At 43.3% G+C, this 17749-nt stretch overlaps 1 protein-coding gene across 2 annotated transcripts in view; it reads left to right on the forward strand.

The window, feature by feature from the left end:
* Positions 1-17749, forward strand: part of Sgcd (sarcoglycan delta) — a 526086-nt gene that overhangs the window by 370211 nt on the left and 138126 nt on the right. For both annotated transcript variants that reach the window (XM_075992837.1, XM_075992836.1), the window contains exons 4-5: positions 7793-7880; positions 15138-15257. In XM_075992837.1, coding sequence (XP_075848952.1) covers positions 7793-7880; positions 15138-15257 — 208 coding nt within the window. The remainder of the gene's footprint in view (positions 1-7792; positions 7881-15137; positions 15258-17749) is intronic.

Here is a 17749-nt window from a genome sequence, read left to right on the forward strand (position 1 = left end):
ATTTGCCTCATGAGCAGAGGGAGTCATGGACTCAGAGAAAAGGACCACCATTGACTTTCAATGGCATTGTCTTTTCAGTGTACCAGTGACACATGCTATCAATGTGATTTATCGATGATGATGTTGTTGACCTTGGTCACCTGGCTGACACACGGTTTATCATCTCCTTAGCTCTGAGAAATTGCTTTGTCTCCCTCTTATATCATTCGAAGAAAAGCATTATGTTCAGTCCATTTGAAGAAATCGAGAGTTGTATCTGTGTGAATTATCTGGAATTCATCTATACAGGATCCTTTCTACCTCTTCACAGTTGACTTAGCTATTCATTTGTGTATACTTGTATAGATACATGGATATTTATTGTATGTTTTGGATTATAATCCATCATGACTGTATCTTATTTCTTATGTTGTTTGAATTTGGTCACTTGGGAGTGCTTTTCAGTGTCTCTTGTGTCCCTTTGACATGCTCCCATCATGAAAGTATTTTGGATTCTGATAGTATTTTTTTTAAGACATTCCTTCTGGCATTAACACTGCTCCAGGCCCAGGTTGAAGATTCTGTGTTCCTGTGTTAGAATCAGCAATTTCTCTAGGGCAGTGGTTCTCAAGACCCCTTTGGGGATTGCATATCAGATATCATACATATGAGATATTTACATTAAGAACAGCAGTTATGAAGTAGCATTGAAAATAATTTTATGGCTGGGGTTACAACATGAACTCTATTAAAGGCCTGAAGTGTGAGGAAGGTTGAGAACCACTGCTCTGCTTTCTTCTAACATAGCTTGTCTGTTTCCTTGTTTACTGTGCTAAAATGGTTTCACACACACCGCTGTGCACACAGTTTGTACTTATTTCTTCCTCTTTTGCTACATTGTGTAGCCTGAACCTTACCTCAGAGATGCAGAAGCTGAGACCCAAAGCGAAGTGACTGACCCAAAGTCGTACAATTATTGCGGAAATGAAGCTGTGATTCAAGTCCGTCCTGGTGACAACATTCAACCTTTGTTCCACAAAGCCCAGCATCCCCGTGGTACCTACTTAGCATTAGATGAAAACACGTGTGATTCCTCTTGCCTTTGTGTGGGGAGGCAAAATCAAAAGGCCAGCCTGGCTCTCCTTGGGACGACTCTCCGCCGCGTGTCAGCAGCTGGTTCTTTTCGTCTGAACTCCAGGCACACGGCTCAGAGCCCTCCCGAAGTGTGGCTGTTGTTTGTGTGCTATCTTGTGATTTCCTGGTTATGATCTTCAGAACAGATTGCTAACTCCTCACCAGGCAGGGAGAATATACCGCAGCGCGGGATTATCCAGATCATATCTTATCTTACACACCAGGCTACTACATCCTGTCAAAACAGACTGTGGTGAGCTGGGGTTGATTCAGTGCAAATATTCAAATCTGTGCGTCTCCTACCAAGAGAGCGTAAGTCTCCATTGAAGTGATACCACATTGTTATTATAGTTACTTGGCATTCACGATGTCTCCTCCCGGGCTGGGAACTTCTAAAAGATGAAGGTTATTCATGTTTCCCATTCTCCAGAGCCTGGTACGGGATCTGACATGAGCCAGGCATCTCATTAAAGTACTGAAGATCCCTAAAATAAGCCCCTGGGATTGAGACTAGCAACTGCGGGCTTTTTCCTTGCATGCAAATGCGCCCGACTCTCTTCCTGAGCTGGGCATAGCATACGGTGACTCTACAGACTCTACATAAACTGGCAGCTGCAAGAACTCATCCTTGCTTCCTTCCAAAAAGACGTTAGAACAAACGAAGTCATGTGGCCATCGAGAAGAGAATAAGCAACGATAGACAAAGAGAATCAGAACAGGTTTGAAACATATCAAGGAGGTAATGAAAGGGAACTCAAAGGGCAAAGCTTGAACCTACTAGCCTTTCAGTAAGAGCAAAAGAGATGAAAGCAGTCTGGGGTGCAGAGCCCTGGCAAGCCTTGGAAGGCAACATCTCCATAGGCTTGGAAGTCAGGCTAAAGTTTGAGCAGCTGGAGCATCTGTAGTACCTACTGTCTTTCAGGTAAAATGAGGGCCATCTGATGGGTCACTTCCAGCAAATTATCAAAAGCATCCCTCTCACTAAGCCTGGTCACCTCTTTGGTCTTTGTGATTCCTTTCCAGGCTCCAGCCACAGCTTCAGCCAAGGCCTTGTCTGTACAGCTTCTCACCTAGTAAGACCACACCTCCTAATGCTTCCCAAACAATTGCACCAACTGGGGACTAGGCATTCAGATATATCAGCCTATGGGGGCATTCTCATTCACATTGCCACAGAAATATATATTCCTTGTCTTGACTGTAAAGAACACATACACAACCATAATACAGTTGAAGAAGAGTGATTGATTCCGAGCTAAGCAGAACCTAGACCATTGCAGAAAGTAAGAGAGTAACATCTAAGTGGTTAACACTGGAGATAGCAGAAAAGGACTTGCTGGGCTACAGGGTGCAAAATCCCTGCAGAGACCTGTGAATGTATTCTAAGCCCTCGCAGTGGTGAAAGACCTGAAATATGGCTCTTCGCTGTAAGTCTCACAGGTTTGACATTTACCTGTTCTGTTTCAATATAAGAATAAATAATATATTTTTAAACGAATACTATAATTTTAAATGTCAGCAGGATAGAGCCATTCGGTGTTGAAATGACCTCTTACATACCGTAGTCACTGGAGAGTGGGTGTGTGTGTGTGTGTGTGTGAATGATGTTCATGTCCATGACCCCAAGATGTCAAGAAAAGATTGCACTGTGTTCTGTAAGGTTGCTTGAGAGAACTGGAGAGATAGGGAACTGTTCTCTACCAAAGCTTCTGTGTGCTACAAGGTCCAGCACAAAATACGGCATTTGGCCTCTTTTTCTATACTTCCCAGGTAGCCTCACCTATGTCTAGAAGGTCAGACTCCCTGGTTTTTCCCATCAGATGGGTCTGCCGATTTCTTTCTGCCCACACACTCAGCTTCCTATGGGTTCCTTGTCCTCGTAGGTCACCTTCAGGTCAGCTTGAGGGTCACTGTGGTGCATGGATCAGTGCAGGGAGCAGAGAAAAAGCAGAGGGTGGCACACACTGGCATCTCTCACTTCTGACTCCGCATGCATTCTGATACAGCAGAGGTCTTGGGAGTGCTTACTTGGCTGGTGTTTTTCTGGCTTCCTCTCAGATGCAGTCAAAGAAAAAATTGAAATTCACAAGGACTCAGCTGCCATGCGAGGCTCTTCCCCTTTGCGTATTGGCTCATATCCTTTCCCCGATTATCTTTCTATTACAAGTAAAGTTGAAAGTTATAACGAAAGTACTGGACAAGAATGACGCTCATTGTTTAAACTCTGATGTAGCAAAGATTCAATATCACAGTATGCTAGCATATTAGAACAATTAATGCTGATGTATACTATTTTGCTTTGTTGATCATAAGAAACAGGCAAGCAACACAAGTCATCCTGTAAAGGTGCCTGTCACCAAGCCTGACCGCCTCATTAGATCCTTGGAAGCTACGTGCTGGAAAAAGAGACCTGACTTCTGCAAGTTGTTCTCTGACTGCCATCTGTGCACACACATACACATATGAATTAATAAATCATAGCGCCCTAACACTATAGAACTATAGGCAACTAAGGAATGCTGAGAGCAGGACCAAAGCCTTCCTCAGGAAAGAATTTTGAAATAGGTTATTCAGTACCAAATAAACAGCCCTGAAATCATATATATATACATATACATATATATATACACACACACACATATATATATACACATATGTGTGTGTAACATTAATGTAGACTCAGCAGATTGTATATATATATGAGTATGTATGTGTGTGTATCACACTTAAAGAAAAGAAGGTCAGAGGCACTGAATTTGCAGACATGGTGCATGGGGAGTCTGGAAAGAAGTAAATGAAAAGGAGAATTTGTGAAGTCATATTTTCATTTCAAAAATAAAAATAAGTCTATTAAAAATTAAATAAGTAAAACCATGAAAAAAAGTGAATGGTTATATAATCTCTCTTACTATAAAATCTTGAACAAAGCTGTTATGGGGTACTATTTATGGCAGAATGATTTGTCTATCAGCACGAACAGTCATGTAATGGAAGATGCTGGGATTTGAAAGACAATGGTCAGTTAATGGCATGTTTAGAGAAAGGGAGACTCTTTGAAATGTCGAAGCTGAAAATGCGAGAAGTGGAGGAGACTCCTAAATCATTGTGCAGGGAGCAGAGAAAAGCCAGAGATGCATGAGGGCTGTCTTCCTCACTTCCTCCCCTTCCTCCCTCCCACCTCCTTCCCCCTCTTTCATTCCTCTTCCTTCTCCCATCTTCCCTTTCTCTTCCCCCTTTCATGACCCCTTTTTTTCTCTTCTGCTTCTTGCCCTGATAATCACTGAGAGCTGCATCCATGCCTGACGGCAGACCATGTCTATTTTAACAATTATATGTATAAGTTAATTTTTATTATAAGGATACTTAAAAGCTTAACAATAAATTTTTCTATTGTCATGTAAAGAGACCAAGGCCTGGAATAATTATTTATCAGTGTCACAACTTGTATGCAAGTGGTAGAGCAGAGATGGGAAATTAGCTGCCTTTCAGGTCTCCTACTGAATATCCAGTACAAGTAATTGCTCAACCATGGTATTGATGAGCTTCATAGTGACACAGGTATTGATGACACAGAATGCCATGTCTGCAACATATGCTCTCAAGGTCACTTGGTAGTCAGGGTACCTAGTTTCCTGGCTCCAGAACCCTCTTTTCTCTATAGAGCCACTTTGACAAATGCATGAAGAACTAGTTTAGAGCATTTACTTCTGGAATTGTAACCCCCTGTCTTGGTTCCATTTTTCCAAATTCAGACTTCATTTCAATGTTTTTGAGATCTAAATAGAGCTAATAAGTGCTACTAGAAGCAACGGCATAACTATTTTAGTCTAGTATTTGTTTCCTACATATATATATATGTACTGTGTGCTTCTGACTGAATTGAACTAAAGATAAAGACTTTTCTACATCAGGAGGAAATTTAAGTTTTAAGCCATTGTGGAGATTACACTGATTCCATGTTACTTGATGAATTAGGAATCATCCTCTCTACCCCAGACACTAACTAGTCCATAGCTCACATCCAAGGTTAACTGTTTCCTTAAGGCCTAAAGGTCATGGGGTTTAGCAATTCGTTTTATCAATTTGCCTTAGGTGAGAGACACTGTGAGTCCAGGTTGTGGGTTTCTGTTGGCAGCCAGGTCCTCCCCTCTCTTCCAAGGGAGAAACTTACCTCTGACCTCGGTTTTGGCTGTTGCTCCTATTGTGTTTTTTGTTTGTTTGTTTGTTTCTGTCATAAGCAGATTCTAGGTTGTGCTTGGTGATCAATCAATCCCTATCCTCACGAAGCACACAAGGAAAATTACATTGGACGCCCAACCCACACTACCTACCTGATATTCATTTTTCTTTACAACATGCTAAAACCATGCCTCTGCTCCTTCTGAGTGCCTTCCTAAGTGCCTGCTACTCCAGGAAGTCTCGCATGCCTCTCACTGCTCAGCCCAAATTTACAAATTACTCCCACGCATCAGGAAGACTCCTCAAACATTTTGTACACCTAAATCACTACCATAGTTCTCTATTTAGTAAATTTGTATCCATTAGAAAGCAAGACTTTGGCCAGGCAGTGGTGGCACACTCCTTTAATCCTAGCCTGTGGGAAGCAAAGCAGGCAAATCTCAGAATTCAAGGCCAGCCTGGACTACAGAGTGAGTTCTAGGACATCCAGGACTACGCAAAGAAGCCCTGTCTCAAAAAACAAAACAACAAGAACAACAATAAACCCAGGATTTTGAGGCACAGACTCAGTTTGTCTGTCTTACAGAATGTTTTTTATGACATTTGGGAGGATTCATTATAGTGCTGTAGTAATGAATTTTGTGGCAGGCACATACCATTCAGTGACAGATTTAGACAAAACTCACTGCTAAGTTCTTTTTAATTCTTCCAATAGCAAACAACTGATGCTACCAGCAGGTGTTATTAAAAAGGAAAATTTCTGAACCAGAGAGACCTCCCACTCCCATCCCAAACTCCCTTTAAAAAAACAAAAACAGCCAGGCGGTGGTGGTGCACGCCTTTAATCCCAGCACTGGGGAGGCAGAGGCAGGCGGATCTCTGTGAGTTTGAGGCCAGCCTGGTCTACAAGAGCTAGTTCCAGGACAGGAACCAAAAGCTACGGAGAAACCCTGTCTCGAAAATCAAAAAAAAAAAAAAAAAATTCTGAACCAGAAATTGACAAGTCATGGCTTTGAATTGCTTATGTTGAAAAAAAATAAACACACACACACACACTCAGAAGTTTTTTATTGTTGTTTTGTTTTTGTTGGCTTCTTGATTCATTTTTATTTGGGTTTCTTACCTTTCAAATGACTGAGAAAGACAGAAGAACATCATACTTTATGACACATTAAGTTTGCATAAGATTTTAAATGTAAAATGAAAGCAATGTAACATCCAAAGATTATGTCCGACCATGGTGACATTTTCTTGGCATAGAGCCATGCCTCCTGGTGCACCTACTGAAGACAGACTGTGGAGCAAGATGGCAGAGGAGAGGAGTGTCAGCAGAGATCACACATCTCACGAGGTTCAGGAGCAGGCTTTTCATAACAGTATGCTATGTCCTGTTCTGAATTTTGTTCAAAAGGAGGAAAGAAGCACAGTGTGAAAGAGGAATATGGAGTCCGACATGATAAAGGTGGCCCAGAGTATTTAAAGGAAAAGAGCCCTAGGAAGGAGAACAGGAAAAATGGGAAGGCAGAGATTTACCTGAGAATGTCATCTCTCCCAGGCTCATCTCCCCTGAACCATTAAAAAAAAAATTTAAACCACAGTCTCCCCCCCCACCTCCTTCTGTTCCCTCCCACCACCTCCCCCCACCTCAGCCAATCTACTCCTCACAAAGGATCAGGCCTCCCATGGGGAGTCAACAAAGCATGGCATATCAAATTGAGGAAGGGCCAAGCTCCTAGCCATTGCATCAAGGCTGAATAAGGCATCTTACCTCAGAGAATGGGTTCCAACAAGCCAGGTCATGCATCAAGGACAAATTCCGGTCCCACTGTTAGGGACCCTCCAAACAGACAAAGCTACACAACAGTCACCCAGATGCAGTTGTTCCCATACAGGCTCCCCAGGTGTGGGTCTAGAGTCCTAGAGCCAGTGAGCTCCCAAGAGCTTGGTTCGCTAGGTCTCCACATCATGATCTCCCAGGTTCTTCATGTTTGCCATCAGCATTTACATAGAGGATTCTCTTGACAGGAACATGTTCACCTCACCTTTCTGCTCTTCTCTTTGGGAACTGCATGGTTCCTCTGGAGAACTGGAATCCAGAAGGGACACGGCTGGAAGGTGATCAGTTGCTCCTGTGCTACAAGACTAACTCTTTTCACACTAAGATACCAAAAAACAAAACAAAAAAAACCCAAAAAAAACCTGTAGATCTCAGCTCTCTCTTATTCAATTGTGTGTCTGCATGTATGTGTGTGTATATATGTGCATGTGGGCCCATGTGTGTGTGCATGGACATATGTGTTGGAGGTCTCTCTCTTTAGAGGAAATCTATGTTAAGTTAATGCCCGTCACCACATATCATTAACTATCAGGACTCCTAAAATGAAGATATATCATTGAAAACTTGGCTAGAATCAGGTCAGCCCTGGAAGAACTGGGATCACAGTCCCTTGATTGCAGTGACCTGCCACCTTCATATGTGTCTTCCATTTTCTTATTACAGGGTAATGCCCTCTACTTCAAATCTGCCAGGAACGTGACAGTGAACATTCTCAATGACCAGACGAAAGTGCTGACTCGGCTGGTGACAGGTAAGAGAAGGAAAAACTGATCCATCTGAGTACTTAGCAAAGCAGACTGTTCTGTGAGATCTACATGAACTTCAACAAGGGCCTGCTGACCCTTCTGTGTAAAGAAGAAATTCCAGCTTGTAACCTCTGATTCTACCAAAAGGCTCAGTCCCATCTATTCACATGTTTAACTTACCAAGTACCATGGCGCTTGCTTTTGCAGAAAAACTGTTTTAGTAGAATGTGACCCCCAAACAAAAGCCAGCTACTTCAACTGGTGCTCAACCAAGAAAACTCCTTTTAAACTTTTCTGTTTATTTTTGAGACTCTCATCCACGTATACAGTGAGGTATAATCATATACGTCTCATTTCCTCCCTCCGACTCTCCCTAGCATACTCCCACCCAATATAATTTTAATAACCTACTAATTTCAGCTAGGGTTTTGCTCATACATATGCAGATAGGAGGCTATTCACTGGACAATGGAAAACTCACCAGTGGCCATGTCTTCAAAAAAAAGAAAAGAAAAGAAAAGAAAAGAAAAGAAAAGAAAGAAAGAATTCTCTCCCCCAGCAACTATCTATTGTTTGTAGTTCCCCAGTAAGTAGTGGGGCCTAGAGATTGTGTACCCCATCTATGCTTGTATTTGTTCTGGCTTGATCTTCTATAGTCTTGTGCAGGAAACCTATCTCAGTTCATGAGTGTGACAGCCTTGTTGCCTGCAGAAGACATTTCTCAGCACTCCTCCCTATCCTCCAGCTCTTACTTCACTTTGACCGCATCTTCTGCGATGATCCCTGAGTCTTGGTGGAGGAGGGGTTGATAGAGATGTCTCATTTAGGGCTGAGCACCCAGTGTCTTTCTTTAACATGTTCTGGCCAGTTGTGAACCTCTCCACTGATGGCTTCCCACAACTAAAAGAAGCCTCTCTGACTAAGCGTGAGAGTGGTCTGTGGGTATAAGATGAATAACGTCTAGAAGGCAGTTTGGTGGTATGTCCCTGCATGCTGCAATACTGGCCTACCAAGATGTGCCTGCTTGTGCAGTGGTAACACAAGCAGGTAACCAACTGCTTTCTGATTGGATGGGGCCTGTTTCTCAGGAAGGAATTTAATTCCCGGTACTGTAATCAGAAACAAAACCCCATGTTTTTGGAAATCATAGGCCCTAGGATGGAACTGGCTGTTTTTAATTTGGGCAAAGAGTCGTACTATCCAAAGTTCCCTTTTTAATAGGGGAGGGAGGCTAGCTATACTAAAGCAAAAGCAGAGGGTGTGTGTGTGTGTGTGTGTGTGTGTCTGATATGTGAGTATAATTGGATGGCCAATTAGTTAGGGAATTTTGCTTATTCTGATCCTCCATCCCCCATCATGCCAGCACTGGGGTTATAGACACAGCTGGCATGCCCAGCTTTTACATGGGAACTGGGTATCCAAAGTCAGGTCCTCAATGCTTGCATACCAGGCACTTTACCATCTGAGCCATCTTCCCAAGTCCTAGAAAAAGGATCTTTAGTGGTAGTGGGAAACCTTTTTCTCTTTGCTTGATGTCTTTGAGCCAAACTCAACTGCAAGCTCCAGATGTGTCCATAGGCGGTATATGTGTGGCTCTTTTTCGTACAGAAATTCTGTTCCTAACAGCCATGTCGTGGGAAATGCCTGCTAGGTTTGCAGCTTTGAATTCCAGCAACTTAAACAAGGATTGGTTGTTCATGATAATGACCCCCCTGATAAGCCTGGGCCTCATGGACACAGCCATGTGTTGAGTGGCCGTGATCAATGCACCCTCTGTAGGTTTTCAAGACATGACGAACAGAGAAAGCATTGTCTACGACGCAGTGGAAGGGGAAAGTGTGGGTCAGAGCGGCATTCTTAGACCTCCAGAAGAAAAGATCATTTGACTTTGGGGCTCAGAGAAAAGCATCCAGATGGATTTTTGAGAGGACAGTATCCCAAATGCCCCAAAACACATTACCATGAGTAGAATTTCCAGAGGTTCACTAGTAACCAAGTCACAGGGAAGTGGGTGCCTTTGCACAGAGCGGTACTTTCCCTCCCCCACCATACCCGCTCCCCCAGCAAAGCTGCAGATGGATGTCAGGAGTTGCATAGCCCTGAGGTGGACTGGGCCATACATAGCTAAGAAGCTTCTGGCTCTGTGGAAATACTGCCCAGTAGAGTCTATGATGCTCAAACACCGTTACAGCCAGCATCTGGACAGTAGGCTTTGCTTATATAACATCTGGCCTCCAGTCACCGGTGCTAAATAATTAAATAAACAGCTGCAGTAAGCAGTGATTTAAGCAGCATGTATGAAAAAGTGCCTCCAGGAGGGAGATAAATCCAACCTCCAGCGCCCACATCCCAGGGCTCAAAAAGAATGGATCTAACCTGTTGATCAATCATCATTTATCTTCAGTAGGAGATTGGGTACTTGAAAGGTTGTGCTTTGATAAAGCTGAAAATGACTGCTATCCTTCTAAAGAGAGCCCGCCTCTCTCTTTCCATCTCCTTCCCCTCCTCTCTCTTCTCCCTTTTCTCTTTTTCTCTCTTCATCTTCCTTTTCTTTCCAAACCCTCCCTCTCCATATTCATCTTCTTTTCTTCTTCCCAACCCTTCTCTCTCCTCTTTGTTCCTTCATCCATTCTCTGCATTCTTTCTTCCTTTCCCCCCTTCCTTATTCTTCTATTATCCCCTTCTTCTCCATTACCCTACCCCTCTCTCCCTCCCACCCCTTTTAGACCCTCTGGCTCCTCCTCTTTCCTTCCTCTCTCCTCCTCTCTTCTCTTGCTTTCCAGTAATCTTTTAGTACCATTTCTGATTAGTGCCTCTTAGGAGTGGGAAGACAGTAATCCTTTCTTTTAAAATGAGAAACAAGAAAAACTAATTCTGGAAAAACAAAAAGAGGTAAAAAGAATGCTTTCTAATTCCTGGTATATGGGATGCACTCTTCCTCATGTCTCCCAAGAGTTGCAATCCTGAGCATTCTAAACTCTTGACTTTACCTGGGAAAAATCTCAGAAGTCCACCAGAATGCCCCATGTTCTAAGCTCAGCTCATCTTTTTTGCATGAAGCATTATTTCCAGGGCTGGAACTCAAGCCAAGCCACTGGTGCATTTTGACTCATAATGTTACTGCTTGAGTATCTTAGCACAATCCATCTATGCAATACTGGAACCTGTAAGGAGAACAGCTTTAGGAGGGAAAAGGGTCCTCGTCTTAAAGAAAAAGCACTAGGCTTTTTCAGTCTTCAGATTCCTGGGTGCCGCAGTACCTACACCTGGGAGGCTTTGTCTTCTCCTGTTAGTGGGTTTTCTTTCACTCTAGCCCCACATTGGAATGCCAAAATGTTGTTTGTTGTTTTTCACTCTTTTATTTTAGTTCTTTTGGGAGTCCCAGGTCCCAAATAAACACACTCAGAGACTTTGTGGTACTTATGAATACCCGGCCTTTGCTCAGCTTGTTTCTAGCTAGCTTTTCTTAACTTAAATTAGCCTGACTACCCTTTGGCCTCTGGGCTTTTTCCTTTTCTTCTGAATATTTTGCTTTCATTCTTACTCCGTGGCTGGCTGGGTGAATGGCCCCTGATGTCATCCTCTCCTTGTTCTATCTAGTTCCCTCTTTTTCTAGATTTTTCCTCCTATTTATGCTCTCTCTGCCTGCCAGCCCTGCCTATCCTTGCTCCTGCCTTGCTATTGGCCATTTAGCTCTTTTTTTAGGACCATCGGGTGCTTTAGACAGGCAAAGAATCACAGCTTCAGAGTTAATCAAATGCAGCCTAAACAAAGCATCATGACTTTTCATCATTAAACAAATGTCCCAGAGCATAAACAAAGGTAACTCACCTTAAAATAATGTTCTATACCATTCTCCTCCCAGTTGGGGAGAAGAAACTGAGGAGTCGCACATAGACTTCCACCCGTGGAAAGGTATTAACTGAAGGAGGCTTCAAGTTGGAAGTCATGCTGATTTTCTATCCCCCAAACAGCTTTAGCTTCTCAAACAGTGTCCAATGCTACCAGACCTTCACTCTAGAGTCATCTTTTAAGACTCCAGCCATAACCATGGAATTTTGGTAATCCCAGGGAAACCCAGCAAAGGTCAAAACGGTCTGCACAGCTAGCCAGCAGTCACTGTGAGGACCTTTGGCTAAAGCTGTGTTTTGCCGTCCTTTGTGTTGGCAAATGATTCTGGCCCTTGAGAAATTCTATTTCATATTTTGTGGTTTCCTGAAGAGTAAGTGCCTTGTATGCTGTGATTGTTTATGGTCTCTTCACTCTGCCCACCACCCCCTCCCCGTAAGTCTCACACATTGTTCCAGAGTCCACAGTGAGCTCCAGCTATACACAGGACCCCTAGAGCCATGCCTGACAATCTTGTCAGGTTCATGGAAGCCAAGGCCAAGCATTTGTCTCCCACTGTCTTTATCTCCATATGACTAGGTCTGGAGTGGGTAGATTGCCTTTACCTGTCCATGGCCATCCTGAGGTTGTCCATTCACTTTTCATTGGCATTTTGTCTCTTCCATTTCTGTCTCCTTCCCATGAAACAATGCTATCTTTCTGGAATTAACAAACAGTATAGATTTCACTTCAAGTTTTAATGGCATCAGTAAGATAGCTCCATCATAAGTCACAGAGGAGTCCCTACTCTAAATTCTTGACACATTGTCATTCTTCAAGATTTCCTTGGGTTCTTTGCCATTGATTTCTACATTTCCTCTTCCTCTGAAATCTCATCTCCTTGCTCTCTTGGGCATGCTGACTCAAGCCCTCTTCACCTTTTTAAACAAAAAGATCTACTTTGTGCTCCGTGTGGCATTCTGAGAACTGGATCCCATTCTCGGATTCTCCTTTGCTCTGACAGTGACCTTGAGGGAGCAGTAGGCTCACAGTGCTTTTTTTTTTTCCTGTGCAACCAGACAAGAGCATCTCCAGGACTCACAATGCTTGTAGATTCTGTATGATCTCTGCCGCTTCAGTCTCTGGCTCATTAAGGAACCTTTTCTGTGAACCTTTTTCAAGTTAGAGAGTCAGTGTGAGTGTCCTGGAAAGCCAATTGAATGTGAGTATGTGAGCGGACTAAGAGGCACTCATCGTTAGTGATGTTCAATACGCCGTAGACATCACAGTAGAATGCTGCTGATGGCGATGGCGAAGGTGACAACAGTATCCAGTGGAGCGATCACCACAACGCATGGCATTTTTGTGCCTCCAAAGTTCATTTTATGAATTCAATGTCATCTGACCTTTGCAGCCTTTCCATGAGACCCACAGAGGAGATAATGAGAGTTCAGTTCAGCATACACAGAAACAGAAAGATGAAATGACTTGTCTGCAGCCACATTGCCTAGCGGAGAGGAGTAGGAGGGGCGCTTTGTCTCCAAGTCCCATACTTTAGCATAGACCATCATCCCAGATATACAGGAGCTGTTCTGGTTCTAATAGCCAAACCGCAGTCGAAACTTAAGTAATTTCACAAAGCATTCCTAGGTAGGTCCTTTTGAGACCAAGATGCATGGAGCCATCAACACACACACATATACGTAGGAGAAGTGTACACACATACATACAAACCAAACGCATATACACAAATGCATAATCTAGCTTTCTAGCTTTCTCTCTCTTTCTCAACATTTCTGAACATAGAGGAAAAGGATCAGCCTTCTCCAAACATCAACACCCCACATATCCTCCTCCCAGGTGAAATCAGAAACTGTTTTTAGCCAATGCCATTTTAGCATTGCACAGCTCTGTCCTACTTCTAGATGAGAGTTATTGGGATAGCCAACCACAAAATTACTCTCACACCCTGAAAATACTTCCTCTAAATCTTGCTTGCTTGAGCCTCACCCCCTTGACAATAGACCAACGTGAGCCTAGATCCCACTGTAAATCCTTGCAGAGTTTTGTCCCTATGCCTGTGTTCGAGTGAAAAGTGCTTTCTTCTTCCCTGTAATGGCTAAAGATTCTTGGGTCCCTGCAGGTGTAGTCTGCTGACCCTCTTGTAGCTATTTATTTTAAATAATAGTCTCTTGAAAATTTTCTAGAAGAAAGCAAACAAGATCAACATCGGAATCCCAATGACTTCTTTAGGAAGATATAATGTGTGTTGACTTTACCTGCAAATTTGACTACAAGGTAGACCAAAAGATAGACTCTATTTGCTCAGAGCTGAATTCTTTCATACAGACCAGCTTTTGGGAGCCCCTGAAATCTTTTTGCTGGGGAAGTCCCAGCTTAGACAGGCTCAGGTAACTCCTGTCAGAACCTCAAATATGCTAACCAGCTCACTTTCTTACTAAAGATATAGAGGTTTCTGATGCATTAGTTGATTGAATTTGGGGACTGGAGAGATGGCTCAGTGGGTAAGAACCAGAGAACCTGAAAACCTAAGTTCAGTTCCACATGGAATCATGAGCAACTACATGGTGGCTCAACAACCGCCTATAATAAAATCTGATGCCCTCTTCTGTCTGATGCCTTCTTCTGTCTGATGCCCTTTTCTGTCTGATGCTCTCTTCTGGCATGCAGGCATACATGCAGAGCTCTCATACAAAAAATATAAATAATTAAATAAAAAATTTAAAAAACTAAATTGGATCTGTGTAAGTCTGGCTCCATCAGGATACAGGTGTGACCAGAGCCCACCCTCATGTACTGCTGCAGTCTATGTTCAAGAACAGCATCTGATGGCACACAATGAACTCAAAGCATGTTTTTTATTATGTTAATTTATACTATATAAGATATTTAACGTGTAGAAGAATTCATTATAATATAGTCATTTCTTCTTGGAAAGTATTTGTGTACTAAGGAAATAGATTTGTCTCCGTGTCAGTTAGTGGGTCAAGGGTATAAACACACACACATATTTCAGCTCATGTTATGAGAACACTTTCTGCTACTGACAACTAGCTGAAGTTGGTTAGCTCCACAAGAGATGATGATACTCTGGGTCCGACACTTCTGATCAAAAGCCTCAAGTGTTTGACACTAATTTGAGGCTAGTAGAGGGAAATCTCATTGAAGCATTAGGACGAGAAGAATAGGATGACCTCTAAACCCGCATGCCAGGACCATGTGATTAAAAGCAATTGACAAGATGAGATGCAGCCAAGACCCTGATTTCCACAGCCGGCTTCAGAAAACCAATCCACTTAACATTAAAATCAGACACAGTCCCGGGGAGTGCCTATGCCCTATGAAAAGCTTTTGTAGTCAAATTCGATGAGGCTAATGTATTCCTCCTCTCTTTCTTTCTCTCGCCCTCTTAGGTCCGAAGGCTGTGGAAGCCTATGGCAAAAAGTTTGAAGTAAAAACGGTGTCTGGAAAATTGCTCTTTTCTGCGGATGACAATGAAGTGGTCGTGGGAGCCGAGAGATTGCGAGTCTTAGGTGAGAAAGTTTAAACACGTAATTGGCTGGATGCTACCATGTATATTTTGAAGGGAGAATGGCATGGTGCCATCCGCTGAGGCCTTGTGCCTTCCCCCGATGCACATATTAAAATTCTAACCCTCTTGTATGACAATACTTGGAGATTGCACCTTTATCAGGAAATCCATCCCTGAAGTTGATTGGAGCTTTTATCTGTAACATGAGGTTCCTTTGAAAGAATGAAGAAACTGATTATTTGGAAGTCTGCATTCTCCTCCCCTCTCCTCCATTCCTCTTTCTCCTTCTTCCCTTCTTCCCTTTTCATGTGTGACCCTTGTTCTTTTCCTTCCCTCACCTATAAAAATATAAAAATGTGGCTGTCTGTACCTAGCCTGCCTCAGAAACCAACCTGACTGATACTGAGTCTTAAATTTCTAACTTCCAAAACTATGAAGAAGAAGGAGGAGGAGGAGAAGGAGGAGAAGGAGGAAGATGTTGTTTTAAGCCACACTCTCCCTAGTATATTGTTATAAGAACACAAACACAAATAGGATGGAGAAGTGTAAACAAGGCCACTTTCCTAGGTTCTTTTACAGCAAAGTTGTTTAACCTGCATGGACCCTTACTGGCTGGAGGAGCGGAAGGACCTCCCACAACACCCTGATTCCCCAGGGGGCTTTTCTCACACCCTGAATTCATTTTGGTTCCTCTTTCAACCATTACCTTTGGGTTTCAATGTGTGCTCATATAAGGGAGTATTATTTATGTAGGACATAGTTTTTTTCTTTTTATTCATTTTACACACCAACCTCAGTTCCCTCTCTGTCCCCTCCTCTCCCTTCCCTCATCTGTCCTCCACCCACCCCCATCCACTCTTCAGAGAGAATAAGGGCCTCCCATGGGAATCAATAAAGCCTGGCACATTCAGTTGAGGCAAGACCAAGCATCTCCTCTCCTCACCTCCGTGTCAAGACTGAGCAAGGCATCCCACCCCAGAGAATGGGCTTCCAAAAGCCAGCTCTTGTGCTAGGTATAGATCCTGCCCCCACTGCCAGGGGTCTCACAAACAGCCGAGGCTACAAAACTGTCACCCACATGCAGAGAGCCTGGTTAGGTTCCATGCGGGATTCCCAGAGGTTGGTTTAAAGTCCATGAGCTCCTGCAAGTGTGGGTCAATTGTTCCTGTGGGTTTCTCCATCATGACTATCATAGACACTTTATTTTACACACACACACACACACACACACACACACACACACACACACACACACTATTACTACTCAACCTTAGTTAGTCATTCTAGACCAGTTAGGCTCCTGTCCCCTTGTCTTAACATGTCATTAGCTCAGCAGTCAGAAAATTGAACTGACCATCCTTAATGGGCCAAGTGGAGGTGAGGGCACAGAGTGCACAGACGGGAAGACAAGCAGCTGGCCAGTCCCTCATCAGTGACTTACATATAGAGCGATCCAGATGCCTTCCTTTACAGAGGCTTCCTGTTCACAGCTGCAGAATGGGGGCTCCCTACAGAACAGGCTTTCAAGCCCTGCATTTTCATTGATGGAAAAAAGTAAAAACAAAGTTTCAAAATTACACAGCTCTAAGATGTATAATAGCTGAGAGACCAAGATCGCTTTGGAATGCGCTTGAGGGCTGAAGGTGGAAATGACAGACACTGAACGATTATCAAAATAGGTTCATTATTTCAATTCTGTGTCCGCTACAGCTCTAGGCTGGGACAAACTGACAATGAAAAGGAAGTGGCACAGTTGAGACAGGTCTTGGTAGCATATGTGTCCCCAAGTTGGATCTGAAGGCCTGACCACATAGAACTCTTTTTTAATATCATCTAAATGAATAAATTTTTTAAGAGCCTGTAGACTACTTGCTCTAATCAGGTACCAAACATAATTGTGCATTAGTGAACTGTGTGACCTTGAACTTGACTTGTCCTGCTTCAGCCTCTCATAGTAAGAGCTGTGATTGCGGTCATGCACGAACACATCTGGTTTCTCCCATCTCTTACTTGCCCTTTCTCTGTGTGAGGTAGGCAGCATCTTCTCACCCCAATTTTGCAGGTGGCAGAATTGCACTGAGCTGTGCGTGAAGGGAGTTTGGAAAAATTAGAAAGGACACATCTAAATGAATCCACCTGCTTTTAATGGTGCTAAAGATTGGGAAATGACCACCCCACCAATCTCACATCCAGTGATAAGGGCCTAGCATGCTGGAGAGATGAGCTTCCTGTCAGGTAGGGCTCTGCCATATGGTGTGGAATGAAATGTGTAGGCGATTTCATTCTCAGCTTATTGAGAAGTTTGTGAGACCATGAAAGCTCTTGGGAGGTCCGGGTTTGGATGGGTAGTTCAGGGGAGCAGCTATCACAACTGGGTCTGAATCTCTGCTCATCCTCTTAGGGTCTAAGTGACCTTGTTCAAGGTGACTTTTTTGACTAAGCTTTAGTTTCTACCTGGCTAAAGCAAGAGATGTAGGGAGCCAGAGTGGGTGG

The sequence above is a fragment of the Microtus pennsylvanicus genome, chromosome 11, assembly GCF_037038515.1.
Source record: "Microtus pennsylvanicus isolate mMicPen1 chromosome 11, mMicPen1.hap1, whole genome shotgun sequence".
Lineage (NCBI taxonomy): Eukaryota > Metazoa > Chordata > Mammalia > Rodentia > Cricetidae > Microtus > Microtus pennsylvanicus.